Source organism: Hyla sarda, chromosome 4 (assembly GCF_029499605.1).
Source record: "Hyla sarda isolate aHylSar1 chromosome 4, aHylSar1.hap1, whole genome shotgun sequence".
NCBI lineage: Eukaryota > Metazoa > Chordata > Amphibia > Anura > Hylidae > Hyla > Hyla sarda.
The window spans coordinates 211,425,593-211,442,761 of NC_079192.1; the positions used below are offsets into that span (position 1 = coordinate 211,425,593).

The 17,169-nt window shown below is 40.2% G+C and overlaps 1 protein-coding gene across 8 annotated transcripts in view; it reads left to right on the forward strand.

The window, feature by feature from the left end:
- CACNA2D1 (calcium voltage-gated channel auxiliary subunit alpha2delta 1) overlaps positions 1 to 17,169 on the forward strand; it is a 716,537-nt gene that overhangs the window by 546,530 nt on the left and 152,838 nt on the right. For all 8 annotated transcript variants that reach the window (XM_056573417.1, XM_056573410.1, XM_056573413.1 and 5 more), the window contains exons 11-12: positions 4,396 to 4,554; positions 13,828 to 13,932. In XM_056573417.1, the coding sequence (XP_056429392.1) occupies positions 4,396 to 4,554; positions 13,828 to 13,932 (264 nt within the window). The remainder of the gene's footprint in view (positions 1 to 4,395; positions 4,555 to 13,827; positions 13,933 to 17,169) is intronic.

Genomic DNA, 17,169 nt, shown 5'->3' on the forward strand with positions numbered 1-17,169 from the left:
AGGTAATACTGCTGATCCTGGGTTAGGCAGGGGCAATGAAGACACCAATGCCAGATTAAGGATAATGGCAGCTTTACTGAGGCAAGACAGGTGAAATAGTCTTTGAAGTACAGCCAAATATCCCAGGGAGGTGACCAGTGACACAGGGGGACCTTGCAGGCTTGCTGGGACTTGCAGTAGTTTAGTGCAGGCCACGGTGACTACAGCTGGGCTTGACTTGACAGAGATGGAGACTGATAGTATGATGACTTGACTTACTGATGACCGACTTGTGGCTGCTGGACTTTAGGCTTGAGGCCTCCAATGCTCTGGACACCAACACTGAGACGACTTGACTGGACTTGACCTCAGCAGAAGCAGCAATGTGCCAAGAGAGAGATTGCAGCCCCTCCCATGTTATATAGGGGTGCTGTGCAAGGAGCCAATAGGTCATTTGGAGGGGGGGGGGTCACCTGATCACTGGAGCCCTCAGGGTAGCAATCATGTGGTACAAACACTTAAAGCAATACTACAAATTATATACATGGGGGGGGATACCTCTGCAGGGGGACCCTGAGGACATGCAGGGACTCTGCCTGATAAGGCGGAAGGACAGTACGGAGCCACATCCTCTACTGGGACATTGTATATCTATCTATGTTATATATATCTATCTACCTCTCTCATGTCTATCTATCTCATATCTATCTATGTATCTATCTATTTATTTCATATCTATCTATGTCTTTTTCTATCTCATATCTATCTATCTATCTTTCTCATATATATATATATATATATATATATATATATATATATATATATATATGTGTGTGTGTGTGTATATATATATATATATATATATATCTTATATATCATCTATCTATCTCCTATCTATCTAAGTATCTATCTCATATCTATCCATCTATCTATCTATCTATCTATCTATCTTCCTCATATCTATCTATCTATCTGTCTATCTCATATCTAACTTTCTATCTATCTATCTCATATCTATATATCTCATATCTATCTATCAATTTTTCACATATATATCGACCTCGCTTCAAGCCCCTTATCCCAGGTCTCCCACGAACACCGCTCTCCCTGTGCCCCTACTCACATAGACACCAGAACGGGCTGCCGGCCCTTTACATTTTGCACAGGGACTGCTACTACAGGCTACGATTTACTGGGGGCATTACCTAACTGTTGGAACTACCTATTGGAGGCATGACCTACCTGGGGGCACTATTTACTGGAGAACTAACTACTGGGGCACTATCTACTGATGGCACTTCTTACTAGGACATTACCTACCTGGGGGTCACTATTTACTGGGAGCATTATTTACTGAAGGGGGCATTACCTACCTGGGGGAATAACTTACTGCCTATTGGGGACATTGCCTATCTGGGAGCACTACCTACTGGGGCATTACTATAACATACCTGCTGAAGGCATTAACTACAACCTATCTGGCAGCATTACCTACTGCCTGACTACTGGGATATTACTTACCTGGGAGCATTACTGGGGGAATTACCTACTAGGGTCATAATCGACCAACTGGTGGGGTTCTACCTTAAATAACCTACTCTCCACCCTTTCCCCCTACCCTTTCCCTTAACACACATTTTTGGGGGACTCGGGGTAGGGAACATGGGGGAAATGTGTTAAAAAGTGTGGGGCCTAATATGTTTGTTGTCTAGCAGATTCTGGGAAGACGTGTCATGGTTGGAAGAAGTCTTCATGATGGTCAGAGCAAGACAGGGAAGGAAAGAGAAGAGAGCGACTCCAAGAAAACGCCTTCTGTGAGTCAGTAGATGAAACTTCACTTTAATCACATGGACTGCAGAGCCAGGGTCACTACTATGAACAATATGATGATAATATGTATGGTGATAATATTCCTCCTTGTATACTGGTATTATTACTAATAGTGATCTCAGTATACAGGATTTGGTCAGTAACAGTATGCTGGTACTATTTATAGTGATATTTCCTGCTTCTTTCCTCTTTGAACTAAAGGGCTCTTGTTTTTCTTGTCCTCTGTTTTAAAATATATATATATTTTTTATAGTTGATGGGTAAGATAGTGGGCGGGTACCGGGGGTACACTTTGGCATGGGCCATGGGAGGGGGGCCCAAGCCTTGAGCTGTGTAAGGGGCCCCAAAATTTCTGATGGCAGCCCTGTATGTAGGAGATTTTATCCTGTTCTATAAAAAAAAAAAAATAAAGAAAAAAAAACACTTTCTCTTTTCACTAGTTAGCATCCTCATCTGTCCTTGCTGCTAAATTCTGTATACAGAATAATACACTTCTGCTCATGCAAAATTGGCCTCAGTAAATGATATGGTTAGTCATGTCATAAAGGGAATTTTATAGAAAAAAATAGATAATCACATTGCTGCATCTTAGTGGGCTCTGCCATTTCTACGCTAATATAGGTGCTTTTACTGGTAAGTAACGTTTTTACAAAAAAAAGAAGATAGAGACATTGCTGGTGGTGAACAAGCATAAGGGAACTCAAGGGACAGATTGGTCTTTCTTATGTGCTTGTTGAACAGATCTGTATTGCAGTTACCTCAGTGAATGGAATAAATGGTCAAATGTTATGTGATATCCTGAAATGATCACATAGAATGCTACATACCAGTGTTTATTTTTACAGTGTCTGTTTTAGACAAAAAAAAAAAAACATTTTTATTTGTTACGTACTTTTAACTTATTTTATTTAACTGGGAATCCTATCTTGTTCTAAGCCATCAGTCTATATGGGATATGTTTATGAATAAGTTATAGTAAACTATGGCTTCATTGTGCGCAGTGTTCAATATTTAGTAATTTGTATAACGTACTCCCTTACAGGTTTAAGGGCTTAGTTAAAATAAAGAGACTGGGTAGTCAAGCAAAAGCACTTAGCTGTGCACTGGCCTGACCCCTTCTTTTTATGTTACCAACAGCCCATCTGAAATGTATCCTGGATCAGTTTTCATACATATTATGTATCAAGTTTAATGCTGATGAGATACAGTGTGGTAGTTGATGTAATACTAACATTGCAGAAATTGTTTTACTCTAGTTGACCGATGTCTTTATGTCAAGTTTTATATTTACTCAAAGTGATAATTCCCTTTTAAGCTTTTCTCTCAAGTGGATGAGAAAATAAATTCAGTAGACCTCATGGACAAGCTGAATTTTCTTTCCCGGCAAGAAACCAAAGCACATATAAATTATAGAAGATATATATATGGCTCAAGTCCTGCAGGAATGTGTAGGAACTGAGTTCCTGCACTTTTTCCAAGTGTGTGTATAAACGATAAACCATACGCATATCCAGACTTTTTGGATGCACCAGAGTTATAAAAATTAGCACATAGGGGGGAATTTATGAATTTTGTTGTCAGTAAATTATTTTTTATGGCTTTTTGAACGGCCACACAATATGATTCCCATGCTGTGCAAAAATCTGCAACTTTTTTTTTTATATCAACTGGTGCCAGAAAGTAAAACAGATTTGTAAATTACTTATATTAAAAATTCGTAATACTTCCAGTACTTATTAGCGGCTGTATACTGCAGGGGAAATTCTTTTCTTTTGGGATTTCTTTTCTGTCATGACCACAGTGCTCTCTGCTGAAACCTCTGTCCATTTTAGGAATGTCCAAGAGCAGAATGTGTTTGCTATGGGGATTTTCTCCTACTCTGGACAATTCCTGACATGGACAGAGGTGTCAGCAGAGAGCACTGTGATCATAACAGAAAAGAAATCCAAAAAGAAAAGAATTTCCTCTGGAGTATACAGCCGCCAGTACTGGAAGGATTAAGATTATTTAATAGAAGTAATTTACAAATCTGTTTAACTTTCTGGCACTAGATGATTTAAGTTTTCCACCGTAGTACCCCTTTAAGTTTGCTAATTTATTGAAGGCATGTTCCAATTGCACTTCATAAATCAGCAACCACTACGAAGTAAAAAGACAAAAGTGTTAAAGCAAACCACCTTTTAGATAATCTACTTCAGATATAGAGCTGCTGAAAAGTCACAAATTCATGCGCACCAGAAGCATTGCACAAAATTTTGTGAATTTTCAGCAACAAAAAGGCTCAAAATTTATTGTTAACCCCCCAAATGTCTATTTAAGAATGCCTTTAATAATTGATATAATGAGTACAGCATCCCACATATGTGTGCATAAACAACAAATCAATATCCAACAGGGTAAACAGATGGGAATTAGCAGCATCAATGGCATTTCATTGATTTTTAATTGGGTATTGAGCCAGGAGAATGGATGACTTGCGCCATCTTTGATTTGCTTCCAGAATCCTTTTTTCTGTAAGAAGAATCAAACCTACCATTAGATTGCATTATCCTTATATTAACCTGTTTCTTTCTTTCCATCTCTTAGTTTAACAGCAATGCTCATGATGTCAGCTGCTTCAACCATCTTGTTCAAGCGAATGTTAGAAATAAGAAAGTCCTTAAAGAAGCAGTCAATAACATCACCGCCAAAGGAACGACAGACTACAAGCAAGGCTTCAAATTTGCTTTTGATCAGCTTCGTAATGTAAGTATCTAACACATTCATAGTCATGGCAGTCCTTTATGGCATACTGTGACTACAGCGGGAGAGTTATCAAAACTTGTGTAGAAGAAAAGTGGTGCAGTTGCCCATAGCAACCAATCAGATTGCTTCTTTCTGCCTTTATAAAAATAAAAGAAACCATCTGATAGGTTTCTATGGGCAACTGCACCACTTTTCCTCTACACAGGTTTTAATAAATCTTCCGATAGTGATAGTTACTATGGGGTACCCGGGGTGGTGAAAAAATAAAGCATATGCACTTGCCCCAATCCTCCACAAATGCTGTTCTGCTCTTCAGTGCTCTCTGCTGCTTCTTGCTTTCAATGGCATGCCAACCTTACCGGAATTGCCCACTCTCAATATTTTCTTAGAAATAAGCTGTCCAATTGATAAATTTATTGCATCTCTCCAAACTATCAATTGTTAAAAGGGGTACTCCACCCCTAAACATCTAATCCCCTATCCAAAGGACCCCCGTGTGACGTCACGCTCCGTCCCCTCAATGCAAGTCTAAGGGACGGGGCATGACGTCACACGGGGTGGAGTCGTGACGTCGCAAACTTCCGTTCCGGTGGTCGGGACCCAGACCCTCCAGCGCTTCCGGAGCCGAAACAGGTGGGTGATCCATGCTATATTGTGGGGGTCCCCAGTGGTGGGACCCCTGCTATCAGACATCTTATCCCCTATCCTTTGGATAGCGGATAAGATGTCTAGGGGGAGAGTACCCCTTTAACGCTGTGGGTAGCAGCATCTGCTTAAAGGGGTTATCCAGGAATAGAAAATAAAAATTTGTGCCAAAAACAGCACCACCTCTGTCCTCAGGTTGTGCATGATATTTCAGCTTGGCTGGATTCACTTTAATAGAACTAGACTGTAATAACATGCACAGCCTGAGGACAGGTGTGGTGCTGTTTTTGGAATAAATCAGCTCTGTTTTTCTAATCTTGGATAACCACTTTAAGGTGAAATTTAGAATTACATGGGTAACTATATTGGGGGACATTTATCAATGTTTGCTTATGTGTTCCTTTTTAAGTTATTTTTTTGTACTATTTTTTTGCTTATGTGCGACTTATTTATTAACTGCTTTCAGCCTGTTGATAAATTTCTTTCACGTAAGCAAATTTTCTTTTTTTTTGCTTTGGTAGTGGCTTTTTCTGCTCCATGTCTGAGCTGGAGTAAATTTAGTAGGTTTTTCCATGTAATGCGACTTTTTTTGCGACTTTCACACTTGATAAATCTCTGACCACTGCAAGTCAAAAATCACTTTTTGCTTTGGTAAGCAAGATATTTATTTTTTGCTTAGGGCAAAAAGTTGCAGAAAAAAAGAGAGTAGTCGCACGTGCAACTTTTTTTGCGACAATTTTAAACAAAAAAAAAACTACTAAATGCTTTGATAAATGTCCCCCATTGAGTCTACTAGAGTAGGAGTTGCTCTTTGCAGCACCTTTCTAACCTGCCCTATATTGGAGTCTGAGGCAAGATACCCCTTCATGACATCCAAATACTTTTACAAGCCATTTAAAATGTATTGCCTAGACAGGACAAAGCCTATTATAATGCAAGTCTTGAAGCTAATATCTCCATGGTGATTATTGGATAAGTAGCTATTAAACGCCACCAATATAGCCATTCTTCAATTTTAAATGCTCATAGACTGACTACAAGAAAAAACTTTCAGAAGAATTAGAAAACTGAAATTGTCCTTAAAAAATTTAACTTCTCCACACTTGTCCTCAGTTTGTATGTTTTATTGCAGCTCAGTTCCATTGAAGTGAATGGAGCCAAGTTGTAATACCACACACAGCCTGAGGACAGGTGTGGTGCTGTTTTGGAAGAAAGTAGCTATGTTTTTCTCTTTCTGGATAACCCTTAAAGGTTGTCCACTGCTTTGAAATTAGATACTAATGCCATCAAGTTACCTACTGTACTCTACATTACACAGATATTATAAATTTTTTGTTTCCTCATGGAATTTCCCATCCAAAAAATATATGAGATAACAAACGTAGAAGAAAAATGTATATTCTATTGACTGATGTACAGTATATTCTATACATGTGTAGATGTGGCCTCCCAGTGGTAGTGATGTGTATTGCAGCCTGTAGAGAAATTTGCTTGGACTGTCATGATTGCATTGAATCTATATCATAAGAAATTTGAATCCTTTACTTAATTCAAGAAAGGGTAAGAGTGGACACATTACTACTCTGACACATCCTTACAGTGTGATTCTTTTTTAGAAGTGTTGGTGGAAAGCAATTTTTTTTAACTTTTGAAGTTGTTTAAATCTATTAGAGAAAGGGGTTAAACAGTTAAACCCAGTCCCAACCACTTGGTTACTATTTGTAAAATATTGACTGACCCTTCAACCATCATTATTGCATTTCCTGTATTTATTAATTGAAGATACCCTCTAGGCTTAGTTTACACACTGTGATATGTTATAAGTTAAAGGGATACTCCGCTGCTCAGTGTTTGGAACAAATTGTTCAGAACGCTTGAGCTGGCGCCGGGAGCTCGTGACATCATAGCCCTGCCCCGTCATGATGTCACGACCCGCCGTCTTAATGCAAGTCTATGGAAGGGGGCGTGACGGATGTCACGCCCCTTCCCATAGACTTGCATTGAGGGGGCCGGGTGTGATGTCATGAGAGGGCGGGGCCATGATGTAACAAGCTCCAGAAGCCGTCTCCAGCATTTGGAACAGTTTGTTCCAAGCGCTAAAGCATCGGAGTACCCCTTTAAGATAGTGTCTCATGTAGGGGATATGTCTTAAATCCAATGCATTGTCTCTTTTGGCCTGGTACTTGGCATTAAATAGCATATATGTTTAGTTTAGAGTGTTGGTTTTACTTATTAATTTACATTAATGTATTTAAACTTAGGTATATTATATGTGGATATTTATGTATATATATTTGTAACTTATTGAGTAATCTTTATTTTTCTCACACAAAAATCTGAATTTCCCCTGATTCTCTGATAATTTCTTCCTCAAATCAAAATATTACACGTAATGATTCCAATTTCCCAAAGGTTTTAATGAAGGATTTCCTTTCCAAATACCACTTTCTCCATTTATAAGACATATACTTATTAGTCAAATAATATTGTTACAGTTTAGCCCATAAAATGAAGAGGAAGACAAGAGCCGTGCGAGATTGTGAGGCTGATATATCTGGGGAAATTAAGATACGGAGAGTCACAGGCTCTGGGGAAATAGATATAATCAGTCTTTGCTGGAACCAGTTATGTATGACTAAATAATAATTTGATGTTCGATATATCCTCTTAGGACAGTTACCCCGCAAGTAAGAAATATTACATTTTATTAAGCTATAAAACAGGCATATGGAGCTTCAGGATATACAGTAGAGTATGCATACACCAAAATGATATTATATCAGATGTTTATTATGTTTTGTAAGATTAGGTTAACTAAACCCAGATGATCTCTGAAAATATAAAGTAAATATTTGTAAATATTACAGATTGTGATTTAGATGATATTCTTCAATATGTGTCATATTACTTTCTGTATATATCGTGTCTCCCTGAATAAAGTAGTGGGATATTTCTCTAAGTCACTGAAGATATTCACATTGTCTTAAGTTACAGCAGGAAAAAGAAACAAAAGTGAAGTCGGATTATTACAGTAGAAAACTTTAGTGTATTAAATGAGCCTTGTTTTCCTTTTACTCATTTTAGTTGGAAATTCCAGATTCCAGTTGAGATTGGCTAACCATGTACATTGTGATATACCTCACTCGGTGACAAAGTATATAAAATAGACAGGATACTAGAGACTGGCAGAAAAAACAAATAAAACAGTGACCTTGTCTTAATAGGGATATCTTAAATGTAGTCCACTGTAACATAAATTGTTACATACATTTGTCATTGATTCACATTGCCGCAGATGCCGTGATCAGTATCACGATCGCTAATGTCCTCCATTACTGGCGGGTCCCTGACTGTTAATAGCAGCCAGGGACCCATAGTCTATGATACGAGCACAGCTCCTGCTCTCTCTTCATAACGATGGCAGGACTCAGGAGGTACAGGTACATCCTGGTGCGCTAAGTACCAGGCACCTAGGATGTACCTGTACAGTATGCTCTGCATCCTCTAGGGGTTAAAAGAACATTTGGACAGCAAATATTGTCATGTATTAAAAGAGGCATAGACATGCGAGACAGAGTAATGATATAAGTCTTATACAATGGGTCAAAAAAGTACACTGCTCAAAAAAAATAAAGGGACCAGTTAAACAACACAATGTAACTCCAAGTCAATCACACTTCTGTGAAATCACACTGTCCACTTAGGAAGCAACACTGATTGACACTACGTCCAGAGCATGGAGGCGCTACCAGGAGACAGGCCAGTATGTCAGGTGACATGGAGGAGGCCATAGGAGAGCAAAAACCCATCAGCAGGATCGCTACCTACACCTTTGTGCAAGGAGGAGCAGGAGGAGCACTGCCAGAGCCCTGCAAAATGACCTCTAGCAGGCCACAAATGTGCATGTGTCCACTCAAACGGTCAGAAACATACTCTATGAGGGCCTAACGTCCACAGGTGGGGGTTGTGCTTACAGCCCAACACCGTGCAGGATGTTTGGCATTTGCTAGAGAACACCAAGATTGGCAAATTCGCCACTGGCGCCCTGTGCTCTTCACAGATGAAAGTAGGTTCACACTGAGCATGTGACAGACGTGACAGAGTTTGGAGACGCCGTGGAGGTTGTTCTGCTGCCTGCAATATCCAGCGTGACCAGTGTGGTGGTGGGTCAGTAATTTGTGGGGCCGCACAGCCCTCCATGTGTTGCCAGACATAGCCTGACTGCCATTAGGTACAGAGATGAGATCCTCATTGTGAGACCATATGCTGGTGTGGTTGGCCCTGGTTTCCTCCTAATGCAAGACAATGCTAGACCTCATGTGGCTGGAGTGTGTCATCAGTTCCTGCAAGAGGAAGGCATTGATGCTGTGGACTGGCCCGCTCGTTCCCCAGACCTAAATCCAATTGAGCACATCTGGGACATCATGTTGCTCCATCCACCAACGCCACGTTGCACCACAGACTGTCCAGGAGTCGGCGGATGCTTTAGTGCAGGTCTGGGAGGCCATCCCTCAGGAGACCATCCACCACCCCATCAGGAGCATGCCCAGACATTGTAGGGAGGTCATACGGGCACGTGGAGGCCACACACACAACTGAGCCTCATTTTGACTTGTTTTAAGGACATTACATCAAAGTTGGATCAGCACTTTGATTTTGAGTGTGACTCCATATCTAGACCTCCATGGGTTGATAAATTTGATTTCCATTGATACATTTTGTGTGATTTTGATGTCAGCACATTCAACTATGTAAAGATGAAAGTATTTTATACGATTAGTTCATTCATTCAGATCTAGTCTGTGTTATCTTAGTGTTCCCTTTATTTTTTTGAGCAGTGTATATCCAAGGTATCCAACTGATCCTGCAGCTAAATGTTACAACCTGTGGTCAATCTCCTTTACATTTGTGGTGTGGATGCTGGATAACCTCGGCAAGGTGCTTGTCCAGTCCTGGTAAAAACGGTGATGCTTCTCTGGGGCGCCTCCGGATGCGTGGATGCTTCAACTCCCGACCCAGGTGGGGGTTGGAGAAGGAGGAAGGTACGGGAGCAATTGAAAGTTTTAAAAGCTTTATTCAGACGACGCATTTCGCAAGGGGTCCCTTGCTTCAAAAAACGGTGCCTGTGCTGCAACACCCTACTGCAAACCTCAGGCCATTCATTGCAGAATAGCAATACATTAGAGAACAATAGGATTAGTGAAGCCAGCCGCACCAACCAGGATGTCGCGCACTTGACCGTTACTACAGGGAGTGTCCACTCCCTGTAGTAACGGTCAAGTGCGCGACATCCTGGTTGGTGCGGCTGGCTTCACTAATCCTATTGTTCTCTAATGTATTGCTATTCTGCAATGAATGGCCTGAGGTTTGCAGTAGGGTGTTGCAGCACAGGCACCGTTTTTTGAAGCAAGGGACCCCTTGCGAAACGCGTCGTCTAAATAAAGCTTTTAAAACTTTCAATTGCTCCCGTACCTTCCTCCTTCTCCAACCCCCACCTGGGTCGGGAGTTGAAGCATCCACGCATCCGGAGGCGCCCCAGAGAAGCATCACCGTTTTTACCAGGACTGGACAAGCACCTTGCCGAGGTTATCCAGCATCCACACCACTATCCACCAGACCGACACCACGGAGTATCGGGATAGATGCTTGGCAGCCCAGAGGAGAACGTTTAGAGTGCATGCACTCAGAAAGCCCACATCAGTGTTGTGCCTGAGCTTGCACAACACTAGAAGGTGAGTGTGTTAACACACACTTTAATTTGGCTCCATAATTCCTGTATGCGCAAATTTACATCCTTTGCGATTACCACCATTTACGGCACTTAGATAGCGCCCCCTTTGTTTCCTTTCTTTTTTCCTTTACATTTGTCACCTAGTTATTGCTAACTTATCAAATAAATATTAACAAAAAGTAGGGGGCAGATAGCATGGTGTGTGAGTGCAGGATCAGACAATATAGGGTTTATGTGGAAACAACACAAAAGGTGTATTAGGAAACTATGAAACTATCCTTTATATAGTAATTGATTGTAATACAACTGGGATCTAAACCTATTTTTTTTTTAGTAAAGTAAAAGTATTTTTATTTAACCCTTTTCCAAATTTTTTTTAATGCAAGTTCTCACACTTAAAGGGGTTCTTCGGTGCTTAGATATCTTATCCCCTATCCAAAGGATAAGGGATAAGATGCCTGATCGCGTGAGTCCCGCCGCTGGGGACCCCCGTGATCTTGCATGCGGCACTCCGTTTGTAATCAGTCACCGGAGCGTGTTCGCTCCGGGCCTGATTACCAGCGACCCTTTGCATAGGGGATAAGATGTCTAAGCACCGGAGTACCCCTTTAAGAAGATGAGAGAGGCCGTCATTTTCATCATAGGTATACCTCAACTATGAGAGACATAATGAGAAAAAAAATCCATAAAATCTCATTGTCAGATTTTTTAAGAATTAATTTGCAAATGATGGTGGAAAATAAGTATATGGTCAATAACAAAAGTTAATCTCAATACTTTGTTATATACCCTTTGTTGGCAATGACAGAGGTCAAATGTTTCCTGGAAGTCTTCACAAGGTTTTCACACACTGTTTCTGGTATTTCAGCCCATTCCTCCATACAGATCTCCTCTAGAGCAGTGATGTTTTGGGGCTGTTGCTGGGCAACGCAGACTTTCAACTCCCTCCAAAGGTTTTCTATTGGTTTGAGATCTGAAGACTGGCTAGGCCACTCCAGGGCCTTGAAATGCTTCTTATGAAGCCACTCCTTAGTTGGCCGGGCAGTGTATTTGGGATCATTGTCTTGCTGAAAAACCAAGCCGTGTTTCATCTTCAATGCCCTTGCTAGTGGAGGAATGTTTTCACTCAAAATCTCACGATACAAGGCCCCATTCATTCTTTCCTTTACACGGATCAGTCGTCCTGGTCCCTTTGCTAAAAAACAGCCCCAAAGTATCATGTGTCCACCCCCATGCTTTACAGTAGGTATGGTGTTCTTTGTATGTAAGTCAGCATTCTTTCTCCTCGAAAGACGACGAGTTGAGTCTTTACCAAAAAGTTCTACTTTGGTTTCATCTGACCATATGACATTCTCCCAATCCTCTTCTGGAACATCAAAATGCTCTCTAGTAAACTTCAGAAGGGCCAGGACATGTACTGGCTTAAGCAGGGGGACATGTCTGGCACTGCATGATTTGAGTCCCTGGCGGCTTAGTGTCTTACTGATGGTATTGTTTGTTACTTTGGTCCCAGCTCTCTGCAGGTCATTCACTAGGTCCTCCCCATGTGGTTGTGGGATTTTTGCTCACTGTTCTTGTGATCATTTTGACACCACGGAGTGAGATCTTGCGTGGATCCCCAGAACGAGGGAGATCATCATTGGTCTTGTATGTCCTCTATTTTCTAATAATTGCTCCCACAGTTGATTTATTTGCACCAACCTACTTGCCCATTGCAGATTCAGTCATCCCAGCCTGGTGCAGTTCTACAATTTTGTTTCTGGTGTCCTTTGACAGCTCTTTGGTCTTGGCTATAGTGGAGTTTGGAGTGTGACGGTTTGAGGATGTGGACAGGTGTCTTTTATACTGATAAGTTCAAACAGGAGCCATTAATACAGGTAATGAGTGGAGGACAGATGAGACTCTTAAAGAAGAAGTTACAGGTCTGTGAGAGCCAGAAATTTTGCTTGTTTGTAGGTGACCAAATACTTATTTTACCAAGGAATTTACAAATTCATTAGAAATCCTACAATGTGATTTCCTGTATTCTTTCCCCCCATTCTGTCTCTCACAGTTGAAATTTACCTATGATTGCAGGCCTCTCTGATCTTTTTAAGTGGGAGAACTTGCACAATTGGCGGCTGACTAAATACTTTTCCCCCACTGTATAAAGCGTTAGTACAGTCTCAACTGGAATATGCTGTTCAGTTCTGGGCACAAGTTTATAGAATGGATGCTCTGCAGCTGTAAAAGGTACAAAGACGTGCAACCAATCTAATAAGGGGCATGTAGCATCTTATTTTTGAGAAAAGTTTAAATTGCATCAATTTGTTTAGTCTTGCGAAAAGATGTTTAAGGGGGATATTATCAACTTATTTAAGAATAAAATTAATCCATACAAAAAGCAAGACTTACTGCAGGTAAAACTCCCTAAAAATAGGGGGCCACTCCAGAGGTGACAAGCCATAAGAACTGTGAGTTTATGGAACAGTCTGCCTCAGGAACTGGCCACAGTAAAAAACTGTTATGGGCTTCAAAACAGGATTAGATACATTCTCATCCACCCATACACCTTCCCTTCCCTTTTTGGTTAAACTTGATGGACATGAGTATTTTTTAAACTGTACTAACTATGTAACTATGAAAAATAAAATAATGTCTATGAGGCTGGCTGTTATTTTTATCATATCATGGTTATTGGTTATTTATTTAAAGTAAGGTATGTTCTTCATTGCCTATAACTTTAGTCGATATGATTTGCTTATATGAAATGTTATTGTAAAGATGTAGCCTGAAGGTTTAATAATTCAAATTTCTGCTGTGTGTGTCCACTACATCTGCTGTTTATCGGAAGTTTTTACAATATGTAAATATGATGATTTTTTAAAATTAAATATCAATGATAATCTTCTTTGCAGACAAATGTATCCAGAGCCAACTGTAATAAGATTATCATGCTGTTCACTGATGGAGGAGAGGATAAGGCGACAGAAACATTCAAGCTTTACAATAAGAATAAAACTGTAAGTACTTTCCAAGTACAACATGTATTTCTTTGGTATATGTTCAAATATAATATCCAGGGATGCATCTTATTGTGATCTAAAATTGAGGGTTTAAAGGGGTTTTCCAGGGGAATCTAATACTTAACTTGTCATAATCTACACCACAATTCATAGCAGAAAATCTCCTCCAAATCATTGCAAAAAAACTGCAGATTTACTTTATGCAGAATATCCACTGCATTTACACTACATCAAAGCCAATTAGCATTTTATTAATTGTATCCAACAATTTACATAGTAGAATACAGTTATAACACTGGCTAAGACATTTCAGTCAGAATTTAGAATACCAGTAAAACAACCTCTGGGCAACTAATATACAGAATTAACTAAGTTATTTGAAGAAATCTTCAATAAATGTCAGTTCAGCATGCTCAACATACAAATTCCATTCCTGCTGAGTGATTTAGGATGTACCCAGTAGGGACTACCTAGCCATATGTTCAAGAAATGTACCAGAATTACCAAATGCATTATTAAATGAAGTAAATTTTTCGATAGACAGAAACTCGGTAAGTCTAGATATTTTAACTCTACATGTTATATATATATATATATATATATATATATATATATATATATATAAATTCTGTTAGTCCAATAAAAAAGGTATTACAAGATACTGTAACATTTTTGGATTTGCATCTATATATATAAGATATGCAAGTTTGAGATGTGGCATATTTTCCGCCGCAGCTCAAACTCCCAGCGAGAAACTCATTGTACACCTCCCCCCATGTGAATGTACCCTAAAAACCCTACACTAACACATAATAAAGGGTACAGTACCCCTACACAGCCCCCCCCCCCCCAATAAAATAAAAAAAAACTTATTGTACGGCAGTGTTTCCAAAACGGAGCCTCCAGCTGTTGAAAAACAACAACTCACAGTATTGCCGGAACGCCACTGACTGTCGAGGCATGCTTGGAGTTTTGCAACAGCTGGAGACACCCTGTTTGGGAAACACTGTCGTAGGGTATTTTTGTGGCGGATTCAAATCCGCAATTTAGTCCTTGAATGCACATGGTACTCTCTCACTTCAGAGCCCTGTCGTATTTCAAGGAAACAGTTTAGGGCCACATATGGGGAACCTGCGTACTCGGGAGAAATTGCGTTACAAATTTTGGGGGGCTTTTTCTCCTTTTAGCCCTTATGAAATGGAAAAGTTGGGGTCTACACAAGCATGTTAGTGTAAAAAAAAATATTTTTACACTAACATGCTGATGTTGCCCCATACTTTTAATTTTCACAAGCGGTAAAAGGAAAAAAAAGACCCCCAAAATTTGTAACACAATTTCTCCTGAGTACAGAACTACCCCATATGTGGGCATAAAGTGCTCTGCGGGCATACAACATGGCTCAGAAGTGAGAGTGTGCCATGTACATTTGAGGTCTAAATTGGTGATTTGCACAGGAGTGGCTGATTTTACAGTGGTTCTGACATAAACGCAAAACAATAAATACCCAGATGTTACCCCCATTTTGGAAACTACACCCCTCATGGAATGTAACAAGGGCTAAAATGAGCCTTAACACCCCACAGGTGTTTGACAAATTTCCGTTAAAGTTGGATGTGAAAATGAAAAAAACAAACATTTTTTTTCACTAAAATGCTGGTGTTACCTTACATTTTTCATTTTCACAAGGGAGAATAGGAAAAAAGCCCCCCAAAATGTGTGGCCCCATTACCTCTGAGTAAGAACATACCCCATATGTGGATGTAAAGTGCTCTGCGGGCGAACTACAATGCTCAGAAGAGGAGCGCCATTGGGCTTCTGTAGAGAGAATGTGTCCGAAATTGAAGGCCATGTGTGTTTACAAAGACCCCATAGTGCCAGAACAGTGGACCCCCCCCCCACATGTGACCCCATTTTGTAAACTACACCCCTCACATATTGTAATAAGGGGTATAGTGAGCATTTACCACCCCACAGGTGTCTGACAGATTTTTGGAACAGTGGTCCGTGAAAATGAAAAATTTTATTTTTCATTTGCACAGCCCACTGTTCCAAAGATCTGTCAAACGCCAGTGGGGTGTAAATGTACACTGCACCCCTTATTAAATTCTGTGGGGGGTGTAGTTTCCAAAATAGGGTCACATGTGGGGGGGGTTCCACTGTTCTGGCACCACGGGGGGCTTTGTAAATGCACATGGCCTCCCACTTCTATTCCAACCAAATTTTCTCATCAAAAGCTCAATGGCGCTCCTTCTCTTCTGAGCATTGTAGTTCGCCCACAGAGCACTTTACATCCACATATGGGGTATTTCCATACTCAGAAGAAATGGGGTTACAAATTTTGGGGGGCTTTTTCTCCAATTACCCCTTGTGAAAATGGAAAATTTGGGGTAAAACCAGACTTTTTTGTGAAGAAAAATCGAATTTTTCATTTTTACGTCCAACTTTAGCAGAAATTTGTCAAGCACCTGTACCCCTTGTTACGTTCCTTGAGAGGTGTAGTTTCCAAAATAGTATGCCATGTGTTTTTGGTTTTTTTTGTTTTGTTTTTTTGCTGTTCTGGCACCATAGGGGATTCCTAAATGTGACATTCCCCCCAAAAACCATTTCAGCAAAATTTTCTTTCCAAAAGCCAAATGTGACTGCTTCTCTTCTGAGCATTGTAGTGTGCCCGCAGTGCACTTGACGTCCACATGGGGTATTTACATACTCAGAAGAGATGGGGTAACACATTTTGGGGGGCATTTTCTCCGATAACCCCTTGTAAAAATGTAAAATTTGGGGGAAAACCAGCATTTTAGTGAAAAAAAAAAAATTCATTTACACATCCAACTTTAACGAAAAGTCATCAAACACCTGTGGGGTGTTAAGGCTCAGCGGACCCCTTGTTACTTTTCTTGAGGGGTGTAGTTTCCAAAATGGCACCATAGGGGCTTCCTAAATGGGGCATGCCCCCTAAAAAACCATTTCAGAAAAACTTTTGATGGGCTTTTTCTCCTTTTACCCCTTGTAAATTTTCAAAAACTGGGTCTACAAGAACATGCGAGTGTAAAAAATTAAGATTTTGTATTTTCTCCTTTACCTTGCTGCTATTCCTGTGAAACACCTAAAGGGTTAATACTCTTTCTGAATGTCATTTTGAATACTTGGGGGGTGCAGTTTTTATAATGGGGTCATTTATGGGGTATTTTTAATATGAAGACCCCTCAAATCCACTTCAAAACGGAACTGGTCCCT